The sequence below is a fragment of the Rattus rattus genome, chromosome 8, assembly GCF_011064425.1.
Source record: "Rattus rattus isolate New Zealand chromosome 8, Rrattus_CSIRO_v1, whole genome shotgun sequence".
NCBI classification, from domain to species: Eukaryota; Metazoa; Chordata; class Mammalia; order Rodentia; family Muridae; genus Rattus; species Rattus rattus.
The window spans coordinates 86932390-86954140 of record NC_046161.1 but is presented as its reverse complement, the minus strand read 5'-3'; the positions used below and the strand labels follow the sequence as shown (position 1 = coordinate 86954140).

The 21751-nt window shown below is 37.7% G+C and overlaps 1 protein-coding gene across 5 annotated transcripts in view; it reads left to right on the top strand.

Moving 5' to 3' along the window:
- The window catches only part of U2surp (U2 snRNP associated SURP domain containing), a 53852-nt gene that overhangs the window by 22183 nt on the left and 9918 nt on the right, over positions 1 to 21751 (top strand). For all 5 annotated transcript variants that reach the window (XM_032909936.1, XM_032909935.1, XM_032909938.1 and 2 more), the window contains 11 exons: positions 2719 to 2823; positions 3919 to 3985; positions 4066 to 4229; positions 6210 to 6372; positions 6746 to 6825; positions 9194 to 9281; positions 11170 to 11292; positions 14569 to 14725; positions 16018 to 16113; positions 16982 to 17048; positions 19316 to 19475. In XM_032909936.1, coding sequence (XP_032765827.1) covers positions 2719 to 2823; positions 3919 to 3985; positions 4066 to 4229; positions 6210 to 6372; positions 6746 to 6825; positions 9194 to 9281; positions 11170 to 11292; positions 14569 to 14725; positions 16018 to 16113; positions 16982 to 17048; positions 19316 to 19475 — 1270 coding nt within the window. The remainder of the gene's footprint in view (positions 1 to 2718; positions 2824 to 3918; positions 3986 to 4065; positions 4230 to 6209; positions 6373 to 6745; positions 6826 to 9193; positions 9282 to 11169; positions 11293 to 14568; positions 14726 to 16017; positions 16114 to 16981; positions 17049 to 19315; positions 19476 to 21751) is intronic.

Below are 21751 nucleotides of genomic sequence, written 5' to 3'. Positions count from 1 at the left end.
ATGTTTAAATAGATTAATATAGAGTTGTTGGTCTGGTAATTTAAAACTATTGTGAAGGGAAAATAGGTATATAAGTAAAATGAATTTTAAATTTTAGATAATATTGCAATTTGACCCACTTTATCTTGGTCTCTGGATTATCTACATTAAATATACAATCTTGGTTTTAGATCTTAGTAGAGGTGCAATTGTATCGTTTTGTTTTGTTTTCCTAATTGATTTTTAAGAAGAAGTTCCAATTGTTTTCATGGACACTAGATATGTTAGGATCTTTTAGTCATGATAACAAAGGCTTTGGATCTCTTTTATTTTTCTTTCTTCTTTGTTTTTCTTTTTTGATACACTGCCAATGAAGAGCAATCATGTAGGTTTGCTCTTGCTCAGTCAAGCTCAGCCTTTTCCCAAACACAGAGACACAACACTGGTTGAATAATAAATGAACACAAAAGAATTCCAAATTCTCTTTGACATTGGCCTTGGTGAGCAACACCAGCTGAACTGTCTGCGGCAGCGGGGGACCAGGAAAGCATCATGGGATGGATTGGGAAAGTATACAATTTTTGACCAGACATTGGTACGATTGACTCCAATAAATGTGGTTTTTATTATAACTGAGAGACTTTTTGTTGTGGTTACCCAGAATAAGATAATTACTGTTTAAAAATAAAATAATGCACTTTAAAATAAAAAATTTTTGTACTACACTGTTTTGTTTTGATAGAAAAGGTAATTTTTTAAATAAGAAAATTATATAATCCTTAAGGGAAGACTATAACAATGTTTTCCTCTTGATTCCAAGTCAGCAGCAACTAATTGTCATATATTGATTTTAAATTATATGAAACATTTTAAAACTTCCTTTAAACTTGTAGTTTAATAAAGATAGATTTTTACTATTTACAAGCCTGTTTAATACTATAGTGGGTTATTTTCTACTCTTAAAATGTTTGCAGGGAAAGTATTTTTTGAGGCATTCAAAAAAACAAAAAACAAGTCCAGGAGTTTTATGTGAGACTCAGCTTATTTTAAAAAAAATTATATATATATATATTTTGCTGAAAAGTTTTGACTTCTTAGTAGTAGAATGAATCCTTTGGTTTTAAACTTGATAAATCATTTTTCATGTTCTTTAAATTACTGAAGTCAAGTTGTTTTTGACTATTTTGATAAAAATCTCTGGGTCTATAGCATTTGTCCACCTGGTCAATGGTCATGTTTTATGATTTGCACATAAAACTTCCCTGAGTTTTAATTTGCCTCATAGCAATGGGGATTTTAGAATTGATTTAACAACTGCATGGCCCTTTTCTAAACAGAGCCACAAACTGCATGGGTGTTGAGAGTTCCTTTTTACTACAGAGCAGTACCTTATACTTCTGTGAAGAAAATAAGTTTTAAGTTAAAATTAAGTGATTTGTTTTTTAATAATTTGAAATTGAATTGATAGTTCTAAACATATAATATCCCGTTTGCAAAATTTTAAACCTCCATGTAATTTTTTGGTGTTTAGAAATAATTTTTCTACTATGTAGAAATATTAGTGTCCATTTAAGTTGGCTTGTTTGAAAACTGTAGAACATTTAGTTCATAATTAAGATTATTTGACTGTCAGGTACTTTGAAACAAAGTATTCTGGAGCCCCTTCACTCCCCATCCCCAAATCTGTCTTCTATAACTATATTTGTATTCTAGCAGTTACATGGACTTAATTGAACTGAGAATGCTTAAGATATATGTGTGTCTTACACTGTGAGCCAATATCCTTTTGCTTTTCCCAGTTGTTACTTGCCAACTTTGGACTACTTGGGGATTGGTGAAGGCGAAGTCAAGAGCAGCTTATGAATACATAAGCTGAGTCATTTCTGCCTGACCAGACATTAGTCAATGTCTGACATTAATTTGGAATCTTTATTAAAGATTTTCAGATTAAAAAATTCTTTCTATGAATGCAACAAAGTGACTTAATAAACGGTTACTCATATCTTCTTGGCTTAAATATTGGAAGATGAGCATTACAGAAAGTGGGCACCTTACCATTATAATTTTTCATTGGCTGATAATATATAAGCAGGATTAGATGTTAGGAATTCCAAACTAATTTTGAAATGTTCTTCAAAGGGATGTTGCCTCATTAAAGGTCAGATTTAGTAAAAACTCCATCTGGTATGTGTGTATCAGAAACACAGGAATTTAGATGGGTCTTTTTATTAAGTCAGATCTTAAATTTGTTAGTTTTGCAGTTTGGTAAATTAAAGTTATGGTTATAACATTTCACTGTCATTATGAAAGTGATCTGTATTAGGAATATTTTCTCTTAAAATTTTTGCATTTTTAGATGGCTGTAACACGCAAATTTTAAGTTGACTGATTTTACATATTTGCAGCTATCCAACTAGTTGTGATTTATAATTTACTTTTTTGCATTTTGAAAATAATGTTAAGTGGCATTTAGAAAATTAAATCTATTACTATCAGGCTGTCTCGTGGCTTCCCATACTCCTTCACCTCTCCTTCCTTCCTGTTTGTTCCTCTGCCCTCACTGCCCTGTTCCCTCTTAATGCTCAAGGCCTTTAGTGTGTGCTCCAGGCTACTTTTTTGATATTAAAATCTGTTAGCAGAAATGATTTTTAACTGCACCATTATAGTAACTTAAGTCAAGAGTAGTTTTATATAGGGATATGTCTGAATCCATTTTCTTTAACTGTGTTGTTGTTGTAGGAATTTACTCGCCCTGATACACCGAATGATAGAATTTGTTGTACGTGAAGGGCCAATGTTTGAAGCTATGATTATGAACAGAGAAATCAACAATCCTATGTTCAGGTGTGCTTCTTTTATTATGGTAATAAATCCGTATTAAAATTAGAGTTAATTAATTAGAGTTAATTGTGTTTGATGGCATTAAGTGCATTCACATTACTATACAGCATTACATCCACCCATTCATTTCCAGACACCATTTCACCTTCCAGAAACTATACCCAAAACCCGTGTAGTTCCAAAGCGTGAAAAGATTTCCAAATGATGTCCTTTGGCTGCCATTTGCTTGCATGAGTACATGCACATGTGTCAACAAATAAGTGATAACATATCCACGAATAAAATTCTAAAAAAAAAAAAAAAAAAAAAGATTTTTGCAGGGTGAAGTGAGTCTTAGTAGTTAGACTAGAATGTGCTTAGGTTGGTTTTCCATCACTTACGTAGTTATGGTGTAACAACTCAGCATTTTCTGGGAGGAAAATAGTATTTCACTATGCTTTTCAATGGAGGAGTCATAAGCAAGCTAGAATTGAGCGAAATGCTTTGAGAGGAAGTCCTCTGAATTGCTTTATCAAAGACATGAAATGTTAAATGGGCTAAAGGTTTTTCAAATTTACATGTTGAAAAAACTCTTTCCAATATTCTAATACATCTTCTTGTGTTTTGTGTTTTATAACAAACAGCCATGCCGAGTATGGCGTGGTGCTGTATGCCTGTGATCAGAGGACTTGGGAGGGGGATGAGCTCGTGGGTCTGAGGGCAGCTGTTGGAGTGCATACTGAGTTCCAAGACAGTCTTGGCTATGTAGAGAGACCCTGTCTCAAGCAGAAGTTTAAAAGATTCTAAGAACAGTTAGATGACTTACTGAGACGCATGTATTCCAGACGTTCATATTAGTTTGTAAGACATTCCGGGGTGGGGGAGGGTGGATACCATAGACGATGAAGGACCCTGTCTCCTACCCTTTTGTCCCAGGATCTTTGCTTTTGGTCTTTAGAAGTAAGGAGGCAAATAGTATTTCTCATCTGTTTTATTTAATTGTAGCTTTTTTTTTTTTAATTGATTAGGCTGACAGGTAGCTGGTTTTATATAGATAGTAAAGTAGATAACTCTCTCCTGAAGACTATGGTGTTTAATGTTTTTGTTTGTTTTGCTTAGGTTCTTATTTGAAAACCAGACACCAGCCCACGTTTACTACAGGTGGAAGCTTTATTCTATTCTGCAGGCAAGTAGGATTGACTTCTCCACAGACTTTAACTGCGAGGCGTAGACCGTTCACATAACATTCTGGGTATTTGTTATTAGGGAGATTCTCCGACAAAATGGCGGACAGAAGATTTTCGGATGTTCAAAAATGGATCCTTTTGGAGGCCACCACCATTAAATCCATACCTTCATGGGATGTCAGAGGAGCAGGAGACAGAAGCGTTTGTAGAAGAGCCTAGTAAAAAGGGAGCACTCAAGGAAGAGTAAGATTATTTTCTCTTATGTATTCAGGAAAGTTGCTTTAATGGTTGCTTCCATTAGTGTCTTGCTGTAACTATTTTGGCTTGGGAATGTTTTATTTATACTTTATGATTTTAGATGACTGTAGTGATAAATACAAATACTTATCCTGTTGACCTTGACCTCTTCCTGATGAAATAGTAGTGATCATCTCTTAAACACAGTTGAGCCCTTTCTGTAGCATTGCAGTACTTAAAGTTCTTACACAGCTCACTTAGAGACTGTTAGGATTCTTGCCAGAGTGCAAGAGGAAGAGGAAAAGTTACTGCCTTTGGCTATGCAAAGCCTTCCCATAGTTAGTGTGTGTAGCAGTTGTGAGATGGCGGCAGGAACTTTAGTATTAGTGCTCACCGGTGGCCCACAACCACCTATCTGTACCTCGGTTCTAGGGATCCAGTGTCCTCTTTAGGCCTTTGCAGGCACCAGCTATGTATGTTGTGTATGTTTGTTCATACATTAAGTAAAACCCGCAAACATAAGATAAACAGTTAAACCTCACAAAAAAATTAGTGCTTGCTCTGCACTGGTGTAGTGAGTTATCTGCATTTTAAGAAATGGATGTATTTAATAAGCGTTTACAAGTTCTTCATATGCAAAATGTTGGCCAAGAGATTTTAGTGTGCGGGCTGGAGAGACGCCTCAGTGGTTAAGAACACTGGCTGTTCTTCCAAAGGAGCCTTGCTCAATTCCCTGCACCCACACGGCTGTAATTCCAGTTCTAGGGGCTCTGACACTCGGACACGGACATATGCACAGGAAGAACAGCAATGTACATAAAATAAAAATCAACTATTAAAAAAGACATTAGCATAAATGTTAAATACTTCCTCGTAAAGAGTGTGAGGCTTACTACCCATTGGGTCATTGCGTTGTTGGTCACAGTGGTTGGTTGGTATGGAATCTTGAGCTGTTGAACGTATTTGTTCTTTAGGTTTATGCTCATTACATAAGCTGCAGACCCAGCCCATAGTCTAAATATAGCTAGCTTCTGGTTTTGTAAATAAAGGTTAATGTCCTGACTGCATTGACTTCCTGTATTTTGTGTTTCGGGCATATGCTATGGTACATATGTGGAGGTTAGGGGACAACTTGCAGGACTCTGGTTGTTTTTTTTCCCTTTCACCTCGGGCCATAGGGATGAAACTGAGGTTATCAGGTTTGGAGGCAAGTGCCTTCACCTGTTGTTCCATCTTGCCTTCCAAGTAGATAAAGTTCTAGTGAAACACAATGGTACTTGTTTCTTTGTATGCATGTAAGAGTGCCTTGGAATTACAGCAGTAGAGGAACTGTCTTACAGAGACTATGTGGCCTGCAGGACCTAAAGTCTTTGTTTTCCTTACAGGAAAAGCTTACCCTACTTCAGTTCCTTGTAAAAGTGCTAAAGTAATACTTCTTTCAAAGGAAGGATGTGGAGAACTTGGAGGTTTTCTGTTTTAAGTGGGGATAGTAAGAGTGGAATACTTTTGAAGACTTAAAAAAATGACCGTAATTTAAAATTTACTTATTTTTTTTAATTTATTATTTTATGAATGTGAGTATACTGTCTTCAGACACACAAGAAGAGTGCATCAGATCCCATTACAGATGGTTGTGAGCCACCATGTGGTTGCTGGGAATTGAACTCAGACCTCTGGAAGAGCAGTCGGTGCTCTTAACCACTGAGCCATCTCTCCAGCCCCTTATTTTGTTTTAAAAAGTCACTGGAATATTTTATTAGTTTTAAAAAAAGTATTCATCTTTTAAGTTCTTTAAAAAATTGTAACCAATTTGGGGAACCTAACAAAACTTGGTCTTTTAAAACCATTTATTTAAGTGGGTTTTAAACAAACTAGTTTTTGTGAGGTGAGCATGGTAAGTGTATACAGAGCAACAACCATGAGAAGCTAGTTATTGGGGCATTTAGGATCCATGGTTAAATATTTATAAGTGAAACTTATATTCAGACAGCGGGATAAATTAGAAGAAATCTTGCGAGGATTAACTCCAAGGAAAAATGATATTGGAGATGCCATGGTTTTCTGTCTTAATAATGCTGAAGCTGCTGAGGAAATAGTGGACTGCATTACCGAGTCACTGTCCATCTTAAAGACGCCGCTTCCCAAGAAGGTGAGGCAGTGGTCTTCTTCATGAGCATTTAGTTTAAAGGAAGGGGGAAAATAATTGACTTTAAATTGGAACGTTTTAAAAATTATAAAAAGTTCTTTTTTGACATAAAGAGCTTGACTGATGACATCTTTTCTATATAGTTTTACTTTTCTTCTGTTGGAGAAACCAGTTGAAATGTAAATAAATTAACAGATTGTATTCCTGCAAAAGTCATGATTGTAATGATGTTGGATCTCATATAACTCTAATAGTAGTTACTATTAAATTATTGCTAAATTTAGCCTCTGCCAAAACTTCAATATATGAATGAACAGGGTTGTTTCTAGATATGCTACTGGCTAATGTTTTCATTCTGCCTCATTTTGTATTACAGATTGCCAGATTATATTTGGTTTCTGATGTTTTATATAACTCTTCAGCCAAAGTTGCCAATGCTTCATATTATAGGAAATTGTAAGTATAAGATATGAGTGGTCCTCTTGAAGTAATATATTTACGGATGAGAAAACCAAAGAAGAGGGTTGTTTTCTTAGCATTCTTCATTAGCAGGAAATAACTTTAAAGGTTGTTGAGATGGCTCTTTGGGTTCAGGTGCCTGCTGTGCTAGCCTTGTGACAGTTGGATTTAGGAACTCACGTAAGGGGAAGGGAGTAAATGACTCCATGAAGTTGTCTTCCAACCTGAATTCAATCCCCAGTCCCACAGTAGTAATAATAAATAACAATTTAAAGGTTATTTTAATCTACTCATTTAGTAGAAGTTTTAAACAAGTAAATTCAAGGTTTATTGAACTGAACTAATGTAAGCTAAATTAACAGTTTTTTGAAAACTTTTTTTTTTCAGATTTTCTTTTTTATGACATTTGTGCATGTGTATGTGTGAACATGGAACATGACCCATAATTGTAGGTCAGAGGACAACTTGTAGGGGTTGAGTCTCTCCTCCCACCACACGGGAGTGTGTTTAATCCACTGAGCCATGTAGCTGGCCATTGTTGTTATTAGTTTTTTATTGAGCTAAAGTCTCACGTTAGCCCAGATGGCTTAGAACTTACTGTGCAGCCCAGACTGACCTGAGCTGTGGTAGTTTTCTTACCCTAACCTTCCAGGGGCTGAGATTTTAGTATGAACCATGCTTTATACTTTATTTTTAAATATTGACAGTAGAGCAAATAGGTGGAGTTTAAAAAATTGAAAACTACATTATTTTACCTATTTAGCTACTTTATAATAAGCATAAATGGTATAATAAGTAATGGCATGTAAAAAGAAGAAACCAAAACTTTAACATCATTGTTTTAATAATAACTTTAAATTTAAAAAAAAGATTTATTTTTATTTTTTCCTCATGAGGGCTTTGCCTGCTTATATTAAGTGCGCACATATGTGCCTAGTGCCCATGTAGGTTAGAAGGTGTCAGATCCCATGGAATTGTTATTTGTGATCTGTCATGTTGGCACTGGGAGCTGAATGAACCTAGTGCTCTAAACAGCAGTCTCTCCAGCCCTATTCATTGATTTCCTTGTTCCTTTTTGCTAAAGTAGGAGGGAGAGGTAGTGGACATCCTAATTCATATGTAAATCTTCAGTTCCACAGAGCTCCTCCTCTTCTGTGCTTGTTAATAATCAGCGTGTTATAATAATCAGGCTCGGGGAAAAGAATTGACTCTAAAAGGAAGTCAGAATTGTGACCTGGGCTGGGAATTGTAACCCAGTTGTTTGAGTGTTTTCCTGGCATGGAGAAGCCCTGGGTTTGATTCAGCACCACTCAAAAACAGGTGTGGTGCTGTACGCTGAGATCCTGGCATTCCAGAAGTAGAGGCAGGGAGATCTGTAGCTCAAGGCCATGCTAGCTAAGCTATGTGGTGAGAAAGTAACTGAGGACTGATTTGCATTTCTGTCTCTCTTTTGGAGTCTGTCTGATTCCTCTTTCTCTTCAGCCCCACCCGTAATACTTCTTATTGATACAAATAAATATATTTTATAATATATCTAGAAGCTGACTGGCACCACTTTCCTGGCTGCTGGCCCATAGTGCCATTTCTGGCTGAATTACAACAGTAGTCTTCTAACTGGTTTCCCTCTTCTACACCTTGGTTTGTTTTCTATACAGCACCCAGGTGATCACGGTCTAGGCATAGGTGGAGTTCAGTTGCTAGAGTACTATCTAGTGTGTCCAAAACTCTTGGATTTGATCCTTGGCACTGTACAAAATCAGCTGTGACTGGGAGGATAAGCTCCAGGTTCTCCTTGGCTACATAGCAAGTCCTAGGTTAGCTTAGGCTGCATGTGTGTGTCTATGTGTGAGTGTGTATATGTGGACAGTATTAGGAGAGCCCTACGTGTGTGTGTGTGTGTGTGTGTGTGTGTGTGTGTGTGTGTGTGTGTGTGTGTGTGTGTGTATGTGTATGCATGTGCGTGCGTGCGTGTGTGTGAGCATGTATTAGGAGAGCTGTGCATATGTGTGTCTATTTGTTTCTATGTGTGAGTGTGTGTGTTTGATTGTGTGAGTGGTATTGGGAGAGCCCTGCATATGTGTGTCTATGTATGTGTGAGTGGTATTTGGGAGCCCTACTCGAATTCCGCTCATACTCTTCTGCCTCATGTGCATCTTTCACCTTTGACATTTTTTATGTGACACAAAGGACCAGATGGCTAAATCCATCCTAAATATAAAGTTGCTTGCTAAAGAAGGACACTGGTATTGTGAATTTCTTAATTTGCTTTATAAGAACAGGAGAGGTTTTCATTGGCGAGTGGGCTGAAGAGAATGTGATTTTTTTTTTTTAAGTTGTTTTAAAGAATGTATTGTTTGAATTTCAGTTTTGAAACAAAGCTATGTCAGATATTTTCAGACCTCAATGCTACTTATCGTACAATTCAAGGCCATTTACAATCTGAAAATTTTAAGGTATGTATATTTCCTTGTTTCTGCCCTGATGTGTGAAATGGAGGAGGGCATTAGAGGGCTGCAAAAGAATGTACAGCAAATGGTATATTTAAAACTTGGATCTTTTAGGAATTACTCTTAAGGTTTTTTTAAAATATTGTATTGTCAGGTTGTTTTTTGTTTTATATTTTTATTTAAAATTTCTTTAATGATTAGTTTTAACTATGTATTCGTGTTTCTTTGTGGGTGTATGCACATGGTGTACAGGTGCCTACCCAGACTAGAGGCATGTAGTCTTCCCCTGGAGTTAAGTTACAGAGAATTTTATGAGCCAACTGATATAGATGCTGGGAGCTGAATTCAGGTCCTCATGCCTTGTTTAAATATTTTAATACTTTTTTTGTTGTTGTTCTTTACATCCTTCAGAACACATTCAGAAAACTTGTCTGGATTAGGAACATATATTTTAGTTACTTATGGTTGTTTAGAAAGTATCTTCAGGGCATTGGTGGTTCTAGTATGGCAGGTGGTTGTGATGTGTGGCCTCACATGCTGTGGCATAAGGCCTGGAGGTGCCACCCAACCCTGGATTTGCTAAGGAATTAGCATGCTTGAGCTGGGGTGAGGATGTGAGCATGATGTCAGCAACCAGCCACACCTTCTAGGGTCTCAGGAGGGTCTGGTGCTTTGGAAAGACTGAGTAGACGGAGTGGCTGTTTTCCACAGGATGCCACCAGAGGAGGAAGGCCTGTGGACCCAAGTGTGAAGTGTGTTATTGTAAGAATTGAGTGTCATTTCAGACATTGTTCTGGACAGCTGTGTCCAGGTGCAGAATTTGGTAGAAATACAGTGGACGTGCCACTGGTTTCCCGGTTTGCAGATGGGAGCTTGAAGCTGACCACTACCAGCTAAACAATGCTGGGATCCCAACTTGGCTTAAGATGGCCTTGATGATGATTTGAAAATTTGATCTTCTGGAGTTGTATGGAAGACTTAAAGTTTTAGGAATGTGAGGAGTGTTGGACACTGCTCTTGTTTAGATCATGAATACACATTTTTAAGACAGGTTGTTAATAATTGTAATGAGCTGCTTTCAAGGAAAAAATTCCGTTTTATTTTTTCAATAACCTCTTAAATGAAAGATTATGAGGCTGGGTGTGGTAGTGCAGCCTTTAATCCCACCACTGGGGAGGCAGAGGAGATGGACCTCTGTGACTTGAGACCAGCCTGATCTACAAAGGGAGAGTCCAGGACAGCCAGAGCTACTGCACAGAGAAACCCTGTGTCAGAAAAGAAAACAAAACAAAACAAAGATCGAGAACCTTAGGTTGTAAAACAATGTTAAAAAGAGCCAGTAAAAGCCCAAGGTAGCAATTGAATAAATGAGTAAACTACTGTGGGGAGGTCTTGTTGGGACCCCATGGCCCATCACATAGGAATTCAGACAAATCCACTGAGACTTCAATCTCAAGTTTTGATTGTTATACTTTCTAGGAAAGTGTTAGCCAGGACCCAGGAGTGCTCCATTGGATTATAATGGATCCAGAATAAAGCTTGATTGCTTTTGTTTCTAGTGGTCAGAATGGACTGTGAGATTGTTTTTCAGGATTTGGCTTGTATACACTACTGACATGAGAGTTGACCTTAATTAATTAAAAAAAAAATCCAAGTTTTTTTTCCCCAGCATTTTTAGATTATGCTGGGATAGATCTTTATTATGTTTCCTTAGAAGATAGCATTGAATTGCTTTAAAAAAATGGGAATGATATGTGTAGTTATTTTTTTAATTTGACAAAAAGATCTATCATCTTAAAGGAAAATTCAACAATAACAGTGGTATTCCCATGAACTGGAGTTTGAAGCACACTGTTTCAACTAGACATTTACTGTCTGCTTTCTATTAATTTAGCAACGGGTAATGACCTGCTTCAGAGCATGGGAAGATTGGGCAATTTATCCAGAACCATTTTTGATCAAACTTCAGAATATTTTCTTAGGACTTGTAAATATCATTGAAGAAAAGGAAACAGAGGTAGGTATTCTGTACTTAAAATTTTTTCTGGGGGAGGGGGAATGTTGCATGTATAATATTTCTTTGTGAAAAATACCTCTGCTTGCCCTTAAATAATCCAGGAGTCAACATTATATAAGACAGGGATTTTCAATGTGTTCTTATGAGATAGTGGCTTTTTTTTTTTTAATAACTTGAAAAGATTTATGTTATAGTAGAAAACAAATAATACATATAAGCCCCTCAACTAACTTTAAGTAAATCCCATCATTGAATACTCGTACCAGCATGACTGAACCTGAGAGCTAGCCTAGCCTAGTTTGAACATCTCACAAAGCTTAAATTATCCTATAGCTGGGCAAAATGATCTAACAGGAAACCCAGTTTTAAAGAAAGCATTGATTATTATTAGGTCTCGTAACCTACTGAACAACTAACCATTCTGTTAAAGAATGGTTGCGGTGCAGCACTGTGGGTACTGTTAACCCAGGTGGTCAGATGCCGCAGCTAAGTGCCACTGCCCAACACGAATGAACACATCGTATAAAAACGTCAGAGTTGGGCACAGTTACTACTGAATTGTATTGATTTGCACCATTGCAAATTTTTAAAAAGTATAAGTCAAATCATCCTGAGTTGGGGATTGTGTCTGTGTAACAGCTTCCATGTTGTTAAAGCTAGCTGAGAGTAAGCGTACACTAGGAAAATGCAGCATGACTGCTCCAGAGGTGTCCCTGTCATTCTCTTGCTCTTCTTCTAGTTTGTAAAATTCCATCTTTGTTTCTGGTGGTCATGCATGATTCTCTTTGTCGGCCCTTTGAGATCTTTCATGTTTGAGGTTATTACTGAGAATTGTTTTCTAATGGTAATAATTCTGATTGTTCATTGTTTTTTCAGTTTGTTTGTTCTTGTTTCTCCCCTATTAGGATCAGGGCTTTGCTGGTTTATCAGGGTGGATGATGGATTCTTTCCTATCTTTTCTTTGTTTATCTAGTCCTCTTCAGGAATGTTTTCATTCCTGGATCTTGCAATTGAAACTGTCTTCATCATCTTTTTTAATTTCCTCTTCTTTTTTAATGAATGAAAGATCTTTTTCTTTTAAATTTATTTATTCATTGTCGCTCTCTTTAGACAGACTAGAAGAGGGTATCGGATCCCAGCACATATGGTTGTGAGCCACCATGTGGTTGCTGGGAATTGAACTCTGGAAGAGCAGCAGTCAGTGCTCTTAACCACTGAGCCAGCTCTCCAGCAATGCCTTACTCTTCTTGTATATAGCATTTAAATATCTTTTGCGGTGCTGGATTGGTGCTTGTGAACTGCTTTAGTTTATGCTTGTATTGAAATGTTTTCATTTTTCAGTTTTTAAAAGACAAATGTGCTGGCAGTTTCAGGGCTTGGTTTGTATCAGTTTGTGCTCTCCTGCTTGGGGGGGGGGTCACCGGGAGACATGTTACTCTGATGCGTCTGCCTTTGTAGGTGAGTTGACAGTTTTTTCCTTACAGCTTTTACTGTCGGCTTACTTTGTATTTTTGATGTCTTGGTTATGTATGCTACAGAGAGCTTCTTATCTACTCATATCTGTTGGGGTTTTTCAGTACCTTTTGTTTTTTAAAAGAAAATTGTAGATTTGTGAAATTTTCTGCTCCTTTATTTCATTGAATCGATTAGTTCCCTGTGTTTTTAGTGCTTCTCTCAACTTTGTTATGTCCTATGGATGGTTCTGTTTGGGCTGCTGGCCATGGTCTACAGTTCTGGGGTGTTTGTGGTCATGGTTGTTTATTCATTTGTTTCCCTTATTGATAATTGGGTGCAGTATTTCATCTACTTTGTCTTCCGTCCTTGATTCTTCTGCTTGATAGAGTCTACTGGGCTGCTTCATGCTGTTTTGTTCTGCCTTAGATTTATGTGCATGAGTGTTTTGCCTACATGTGTGAATGTACAAGTCATGCCTGGTGCCCACAGATACCAGACAAAAGGATCAGATCCTCTGGAACTAAAATTACTGATGATTGTAAGCCACCGTGTGAGTGCTGGGAATTGAACTCAGGTCTTGCAAGAACAAGTGCTCTTAACCATTGAGCCATCTCCCTAGCCTGTCTTCCCCTCCCAAAACCCCCTACTCTGACCCTCCCAAAACCTCCCCCCCCACCTCTCTCTGTCTCTCTCTGTCTCTCTCTGTCTCTCATTTATATATTGTTACTTTTTGATCTTACAGTATGGATAGGCATGCGCTTGCTACAGCTCTCTAGAATCAGGCAGAAGACAACCTCAGATTAAGTCTGTGTGCAGGTGTCTCTATGTGCCATCTACTGTAAATTTTATTTAATTCACTGAGGTTTTCATTTCGAACATTCAAGTTATTTTTATCCATATTGTTAATCTTAACATTTTCCTCTCTGTTGCTGGCTCTTCTTTTTGGGCCTGGATTGTATCATTCATTATTCTTATAAGAAAATTTTGCAAAATTTAGTTTCTTCTGACTTTAAACCTGTATCAGTATCTTTTAGTTCCCTAGTAAAGGACTTGTTTCTTCTCTCTCATGTTAGTTACTGTATTGCAGCCTACATATCCTTTTGGGCTTTTGTAGTAGAGGAATCTCCTGGGTCTTGATTTTGAGGGCTCCATCTCCCCTGCCATTGGTGAGGTTGAGGTGAATTGCTTTCGGAAGCCAGGGAGCTGTGCTGTGTGCAGCACACATCCGATTCTGTTCGTCTCCAGAATCTTGTCACTTCCTTCAGGGATGTTTCTAACTCTCCCCCTCACTAGTTGATGAGGGGACAGCTACTCTTCTGCCATCTTCTCAGACCCTTGAGTGTACAGTGTTTCTCTTCCTCTGGTCTTTGTACGTGGTCTTCTCTCTTTGGGTTTTCTGTGTTAGCAGATCTCAGCCTAGGTGTAACTTCAGTGAACCTTTTGACTTCTTCAAGGGAAATTTAATTATTAAATAGTATAATAAGATGGTGATGTACGCTTTTAATCTACTCTTCTATCGTATCTCTTTTAAACAGCAAAACCCTTTACTAAGCTCTTTGATAGACGAACCAAGCCTGATTTTTCATCCTGACTCACATACTTGATACTGAGAATAAACATTTAGTATTTATTAGGTAAATAACTGTACAGATAGGTGATCACTGCCTCTGCAGGCTGGATAATAAAGCATATACTTACCATGTGTTTGGAAATAAGGATATCGAGCCATGTTGCTATGTACTGGATTTTAAGTTAATTTAACAGTGAGAGACTTAAGCAAGTAAAAAAAAAAAAAAATTACAGCAGTGCATGGTTCTATAGGATGTGCCAGATGATCTTGATGGTGCTCCCATTGAGGAAGAGCTTGATGGTGCTCCTCTGGAAGATGTGGATGGAATTCCCATTGATGCTACTCCCATCGATGATCTTGATGGCGTCCCTATAAAAAGTCTCGATGATGATCTGGATGGAGTGCCTTGTAAGTTTGGATTTTAAACATTAAGACTAACAAGTTTAATTGCTAAAATGCTTTAAGTTTTTCACATGATAGTATGCAAAAGTGTTTTAATTTTAGACTGTGTCAGGTCACTTACTGTCAACGTCTAGTGCATTGGGGGCCCTGGGTACAGTCGCAAATAACCAGGACTAAGGGGATGCAGAAGCAACTGCACGCTGTTGCAAACTTTATTAATCCTTATATAAATATGAATATGCATTACCTCAATTTCCATTTTGGCAAGATGCTATAAGATAGTTATTCCCACGATACCAGGAGCAACTGAGGCAAGACTAAACAAAGAAATACGACTAAGCAAAGGCTTCTTCTCAAAATATTTACATAACAAATCACCCCTCTTCTTATTATCAAAATATGCTTGTTATAACCTAGAGAGCATGAGAGCCACTTCCACAGAAACAGGACATAGCAGAACATAGTTTAAGGCCAAATGAGAAAAACATTTTCTTCTCAAGGGCGGCACTCCAGCCCCTACTTGCACCTGTCACCAGTCCTTACTTGACCCTGCCTGGGAGCTGCATCCCTATGTCTCCACAACTTACCTTTTCTGACAGTTTAAAATTTAAGTATCTAGTAATATGTTTGACTGTTGCAAAGGAAAGGGCTTTATTACAGTCATCTTTTTGGGGGACTATCATCCTATAATATTAGCAGGTTTTTCTTTTTGTCTCAGCTGTCTGAAATTTACAGGCAACATCTTGTGTTTGTTGTCTAGTCAGATGCCCAGTGTTATCTTTGTTCCTTTTTTCTCCCCTCCCCTCCAAATGCTTCACTTGTACCCAAGTTTCCTATGAAGTAGTTCCTCCACACCAAATTTTTTTTTTGCCTTTTGATAGTTAAAGTTAGCCATTGCCAACTCTGGTCTGCAAATATCAAATGGAGAGTTCAAGAAAATTCATAAATTGTAGGCATCATAATCTATTCTAACAGTTGTCCTTTCATGTTTGTTTTTATTACTTTTTTTAGTGTGCCTAATTTAAAAACAGTGTGTGTGGATAAGAAAACATAGTAAATGTATAATTCAGAGCTGGTCATAGACTCGGGCACTTATTAGAGGTCTTGGGATGTGGGTAAAAGGGCTTACTTTGCTCTGCTTAAAAATTTGGTCTCAAGCAAAAAAGTGAGGTAATCATAATTCTTGTTCTTGGTACTGTCAATGTTTTCCTACATGCGGACTTATTTTTATTTGCTTTTTGATAACACCATTAGTTTGAGTCTCTAATATATTTAATAGCTCATCTTTTCTTCAACAGTGGATGCAACTGAAGACTCAAAGAAGAATGAACCCATATTTAAAGTTGCCCCATCAAAGTGGGAGGCTGTAGATGAATCTGAATTGGAAGCACAAGGTGGGTAAATTACAAACATTGAACTTTTAAACAGTTGTGTGCTGGGATAGTGGTGTCATTGAGTAGTATAGTGCCTAGCATGTGCAAGGCATTGGGTTGGATCCTTGACACTTGGAACGGAGCAGGGGGGGTAGAAAATTGATTTGTTAAAATTATTGGTATCTTTGTATTTGTGTGTGTATGTTTACCTTGTGTGTAAAACCTTTGTTTTCATCCTTCAGACTCACTGTTACTATGTTTTAGTCTGTCATAAGCATTCATTTATTGTTGGTGCTCCTGTAATAATGGAAGTTTTGAGAGTAGTCAAATATGCACATGCGTGCTGTGTCAATGGAAAATGTAGATAGGAAGCAGTATGCACTTGGAAATCCTCTTAGAAGGCCAGTTTCAGAGGAATTCTGATAATTCTTTTTTTTTAATACTTTTTTTTTTTTAAAGATTTATTCATTTATTATATATAAGTACACTGTAGCTGTCTTCAGATACACCAGAAGAGGGCATCGGATCTCTTTACAGATGGTTTGGAGCCACCATATGGTTGCTGGGAATTGAACTCAGGACCTCTGGAAGAGCAGTCGGGTGCTCTTAACTGCTGAGCCATCTCTCCAGCCTCTGATAATTCTTATTAGATTGAGTTTACACTGCCTTTCCTGGGACCATATCTGTTATATCATTTCTGACTTTGCATATAATATAACGTATGAGAAAAGAAGATGTATAGCACATTGAATTGGCTGCTGGAAGAAGAGATAAGCTTAAATAAAAGCTCCTGTAATAAAAACTTTCAGCTCTAAAGTCGGGTATTTACTATGTTGTAGGAAAAATGGCAATTTACCTTATGGAATTACATTCTCTTTTCTCTGTGTAGCGGTGACAACTTCCAAGTGGGAGTTATTTGACCAGCATGAAGAATCAGAAGAAGAAGAAAACCAAAAGTAAGAATCTTAAGTTTCAAACATACCCAGTTCCCTGCACTTATACTCTCCCTCTTTTACTAACAGGTTTGGTTGAAATAATAGTCCTTGGAGAGAATCATCTTTAGTCTCTCTCTTTTTTCCCCAGTGAATAACGAGCTTCAGTCTCTGGTCCTTACACCAGGCTTCCTCTCACTGTGTTTTCTACTTGAGGATGAATACTCCTGCCTTAAAGCTACTATTTTATCAGTTGTATCTGTTTCAAATCATTGTTATCAAATACTACTTGAGATCCACAAAAAGTGATTTTTAAAATGTTAAATGGGGAGATTATATTCCTATCCTTTTGGGTAGTGCATTGCTAAGTACTGTTTTGTTATTTTAAATGTAAACGTGTCAGAAGAATGAAGAGTGTATAAAGGGGAGCTTTGTAAGTACAAAGAAATTATAATTGTGATAGTTTTCTCTTGTAATTACTAGAGAATTATTTTTGACATCGTAATGGTAGGTAAATAATGTTTGCATTGATAAATTTTAGGGAGCTTCATACTTTTTATAGTCATTGCTGTGAATATTGAGTTTTACAATAGAAAGAGCTGATACAGACGATACTAGGAAGAGACCTTTGTTTATGAAAACTAAACAGTCTTATCCTCAGATGGGAGAAGAGAAAGGAAAGCCTTTGATGTCCTAGCACAGCGTGCACGTGTGTGTGCGCTCAGCCAGCAGTGTACAGAACTGTCAGTGTGTCTTCAGAGATGCTGCTGTGACTGGAACAAGGCAGTGATGGTGAGAGAGACTTAGAGAGCGGGAGTGTGACTTACCAGTGGAGATAGCTCTCTGAAACTGCAGGGTTCTAGACTTGAATGGTGCACTTTAGTTCAGTTTGGAACTGGGTTCATTGATTTAATTTATGTCCATGACCCCATCATTAACAGTACCTCAAAATGTTAGCATTAGCATATGTACTGTACTGGTCAGGTAACCCTTTTAGTTTACAGTGAAGGGTAGAAAGTCCACCAACAAACTCCAGATCGTTAGCTTCATTTTATTTACGAAAGCATTAGGGTTTGGGGCATAAAATTGATTTTTGTGATTTTTGTATTGCTTTTGTTTTGAGTGTATTTTAGTACTGATGTTGCAGTAATCATTGGTAGAAGCATAGGACAGTAGAAATAGAATTCATATTTTTAATTTTTCATATATCTCCAAGTAAATCATGGTAACATAAGCATAGGTTTATGAAACTACATTGTAAGGAACACTGATTTGCACATGGCCTTCTAGTCCTTCAGAATTTCTTACAGTTTACTACTGCTCTCTAGTGGTTGGATCAGAAATGCCTTTTTACTAGGGCTACTTCATAAAACTGTTGCATTTGTAACAGAGATAGAATTTAAAATTAGTACTTGTAATACTTGGAGAGAAATGTTAAATATTTGTAATGAATTTAGTACAGGTTTAGGATTTTTAAATTTCCATTTTTCACAAAAGTGTAGCAGGAAGCTATGGCTCAGGTTAAGAGCACGTGTTCTTAAAGACCTGCGTTTGATTCCTAGTATGCTCAGTGACGTTCACACCCATTCCTTACTCAGTTCCAGGAGTTCCAACACCATCTTCTGCTGACATGGCAACAGACATGCACATGGTACACGTACATGGATGCATGCAAAATACTCATACACATAAATTAAAATTCATAGAAGGACAGACTTCATAAACATATACAGGAAAGAACTGAATGGTCAACTGTAATGTAATAGTTGAAGTTTTCTAATATTCAGACTTTATAGTCTTTACTCTAGTATTAATATTAGTCTTTACTCTAGTATTATTAAGCAAATGGGGTCCTTAAGTGTTAGATTGATTTTGTTTTATAGTGATTGTGATTAATATGTTCCAGTTTATAGTTTCTAAGGAAGGAGGGGTGAACATTTGGCTTTTAAAACACAAACCTTCCTGAGTTTACTGAGCTGAGGAGTGTGCACTCATTGGTGGATCATTTTATTTCATTGCATGACAGTGTTGCAGGCTGCATTAACATGCAGAATTTATTAAAAGTGTGATTATATTATTGTGCCAAAGCTCAGCTTTTTCTGTAGAGGAAATGTTTTTCAGAACTGTCTAAAAATATCACCTGACCAGATATCTGCAGAGTGTTTTATAAATGCTTATATGTTCTGCAGTGTCATTTAAGTTCTCAGACCATGAAAACAGATGTCCAAGCTGTAAAGTACCAGGTTTCGTTTTCCCTGCTGTGACGTGCAGTGTATCCTCTGTTTCCAAAGTCAGGAAGAAGAGAGTGAAGATGAAGAAGACACCCAGAGTTCCAAGTCGGAAGAGCATCATTTATATTCTAACCCAGTCAGAGAAGAGATGACTGAGTCCAAGTTCTCTAAGTACTCCGAAATGAGTGAGGAGAAACGAGCTAAGCTTCGTGAAATTGAGGTTTATATTGCATTCAAATCACAACTACATTCGTGGCCTTTAACTTTCAGTGCCCAGTTATCTCCTTGGCATGCTTCTGTCTGCGTAGAGACCTCCATATGAGTGACCCCCTGCCTCTCAGTTCAGGTGTCCCCTTTCTTAGTGCTGGCCTCGTCTTTGTCTCCACATTTGCTACCTTTTGTGCTTCTCTTTCTGGTTTTGCTTATGGTATGCGTATTTTGTTTGTTCGACTTGCTTTCTTATTTGTTGAACGTCTATTTCCTATTAGGCTGCTATTTCTGTGCAGGGAGGAAAAGGATGTGTCTGTCGTGTTTGAATGCATCCGTATATGGGCAGCCTCTGAGGAAGTGGGTTCCAAGGAATAGGATTGATCATGTAGGAAACCGATTTAATTTTGTGTGAATGCATACCATATGACAAGAAAAAGTAAAGTATTTTCTGGCACATTCAAGTTAGGTTTACATTTTATTAATTATAGTGATTTATTTGAAAGGTTTAGTGATAGGGTATAGAGTATATTGCCTAAGTCTCTTTTTCTGGATTTTTTTTTATTTACATTTCAAATGTTATTTCCTTTCCCGGTTTCCCAGCTATAAGCCCTCAATCTCATCCTGTTTCCCTTCTGTAAGGGTGTTCCCCCTCCCTAAACACCCCCTTTTCTGCTGCCCTCTGCCCCCCGATGTTCTCCTGCACTGGGAGGGTCTAGCCTTGGCAGGACAAAGGGCTTCTCTTCCCCTTGGTGCCCAACAAGGTCATCCTCTGCTACATATGCAGCTGGAGCTGTGGGTCTGTCCATGTGTACTCTTTGGATGGTGGTTTAGTCCCTGGGAGCTCTGGTTGGTTGGCATTGTTGTTCTTATTTTCAGTTCCTTCAATCCTTTCTCTAACTCTTCCAATGGGGACCCCGTTCTCAGTTCAGTGGTTCGCTGCTAGCATTCACCTCTGTATTTTGTCATGCTCTGGCTGAGCCTCTCAGGAGACAGCTATTTCAGGCTTCTGTCAGCATGCACTCCTTGGATTCATCAATATTATCTAGTTTTGGTGGCTGTATATATATGGGCTGTATACCCAGGTGGGGCAGACTTGAAAAGGCCATTTCTTCAGTCTCTGCTCCAAACTTTGTCTCCATATCCCCTTCTATGAATATTTTTTTCCCCCTTTTAAGGAGGACTGAAGCATCCGCACATTGGTCATCCTCCTTCTTGAGCTTCATGGGGTCTGTGGATTGTATCTTGGGTAATCCGAGCTTTTGGGCTAATATCCACTTATCAGTGAGTGCATGCCATGTGTGTTTTTTTGTGATTGGGTTACCTCACTCAGGATGATATTTCTAGTTCCATCCATTTGCTTATAAATTTCATGAAGTCATTGTTTTTAATAGCTAAGTAGTACTCCATTGTGTAGATTACCACATTTTCTGTATCCATTCCCCTGCTGAAGGACATCTGGGTTCTTTCCAGCTTCTGGCAATTACTGCTATGAACATAGTGGAGCATGTGTCCTTTTATTAGCTATGTATAACTATATGTGAGTTTCATGACATTTTCATGCGTGGATATAAGGTATTTTGATCATACTCAACTGCCATTACCTTCTTTTATCCCTTGCCCCACTTTCTCCCATTGAGCCTTTTCCTGTTTCCAGTCAATCTTTTACTTTCTTGATGTGTGTGTGTGTGTGTGTGTGTGTGTGTGTGTGTGTGCTCGTGCATGCATGTGCATATGCATATGCATGTGCATGTGCATGTATGTGTTTTCCTGGGGTTGTGGATCTCTGCTAGAGTAGTTGTTTTAGCATGCAAAAGACTTCAATCCTCAGGTCTGGGTGGGAATAGGTTATAGAACTAAAGATTACATTCAGTTACATTCAGTGAAAATGTTTTCTTGGTAATTGGAGTTATAATGCCAGTATAGGGCTGGGGAGATGACTCAGTGGGGAAAGTGCTTGCCACCAAGTCTGATGACCTGGGTTTGATGGCCATTACACACATGGCAGAAGAGCAGAACCCAATTTGACCTCCAGTTGAAATCCTGTGGCATATATTTGGGGCACACAAACACAGAGACAAATGAATGTTAAAAATAATGGCAATAGACTGCCTAACTTTTAAAATGATGTTTCCTTATTAATATAAAAAAAAGAAGAGCCCATAAATAGCATTTAGTTGTTAGCTGAGCTTCTAAGCATTATCATTTTCAAATTCTCTATATAAGCATGTGGTATATATAGCTTGTATGTACACACACATACCTTATATATGCACTGTATGTGTGACC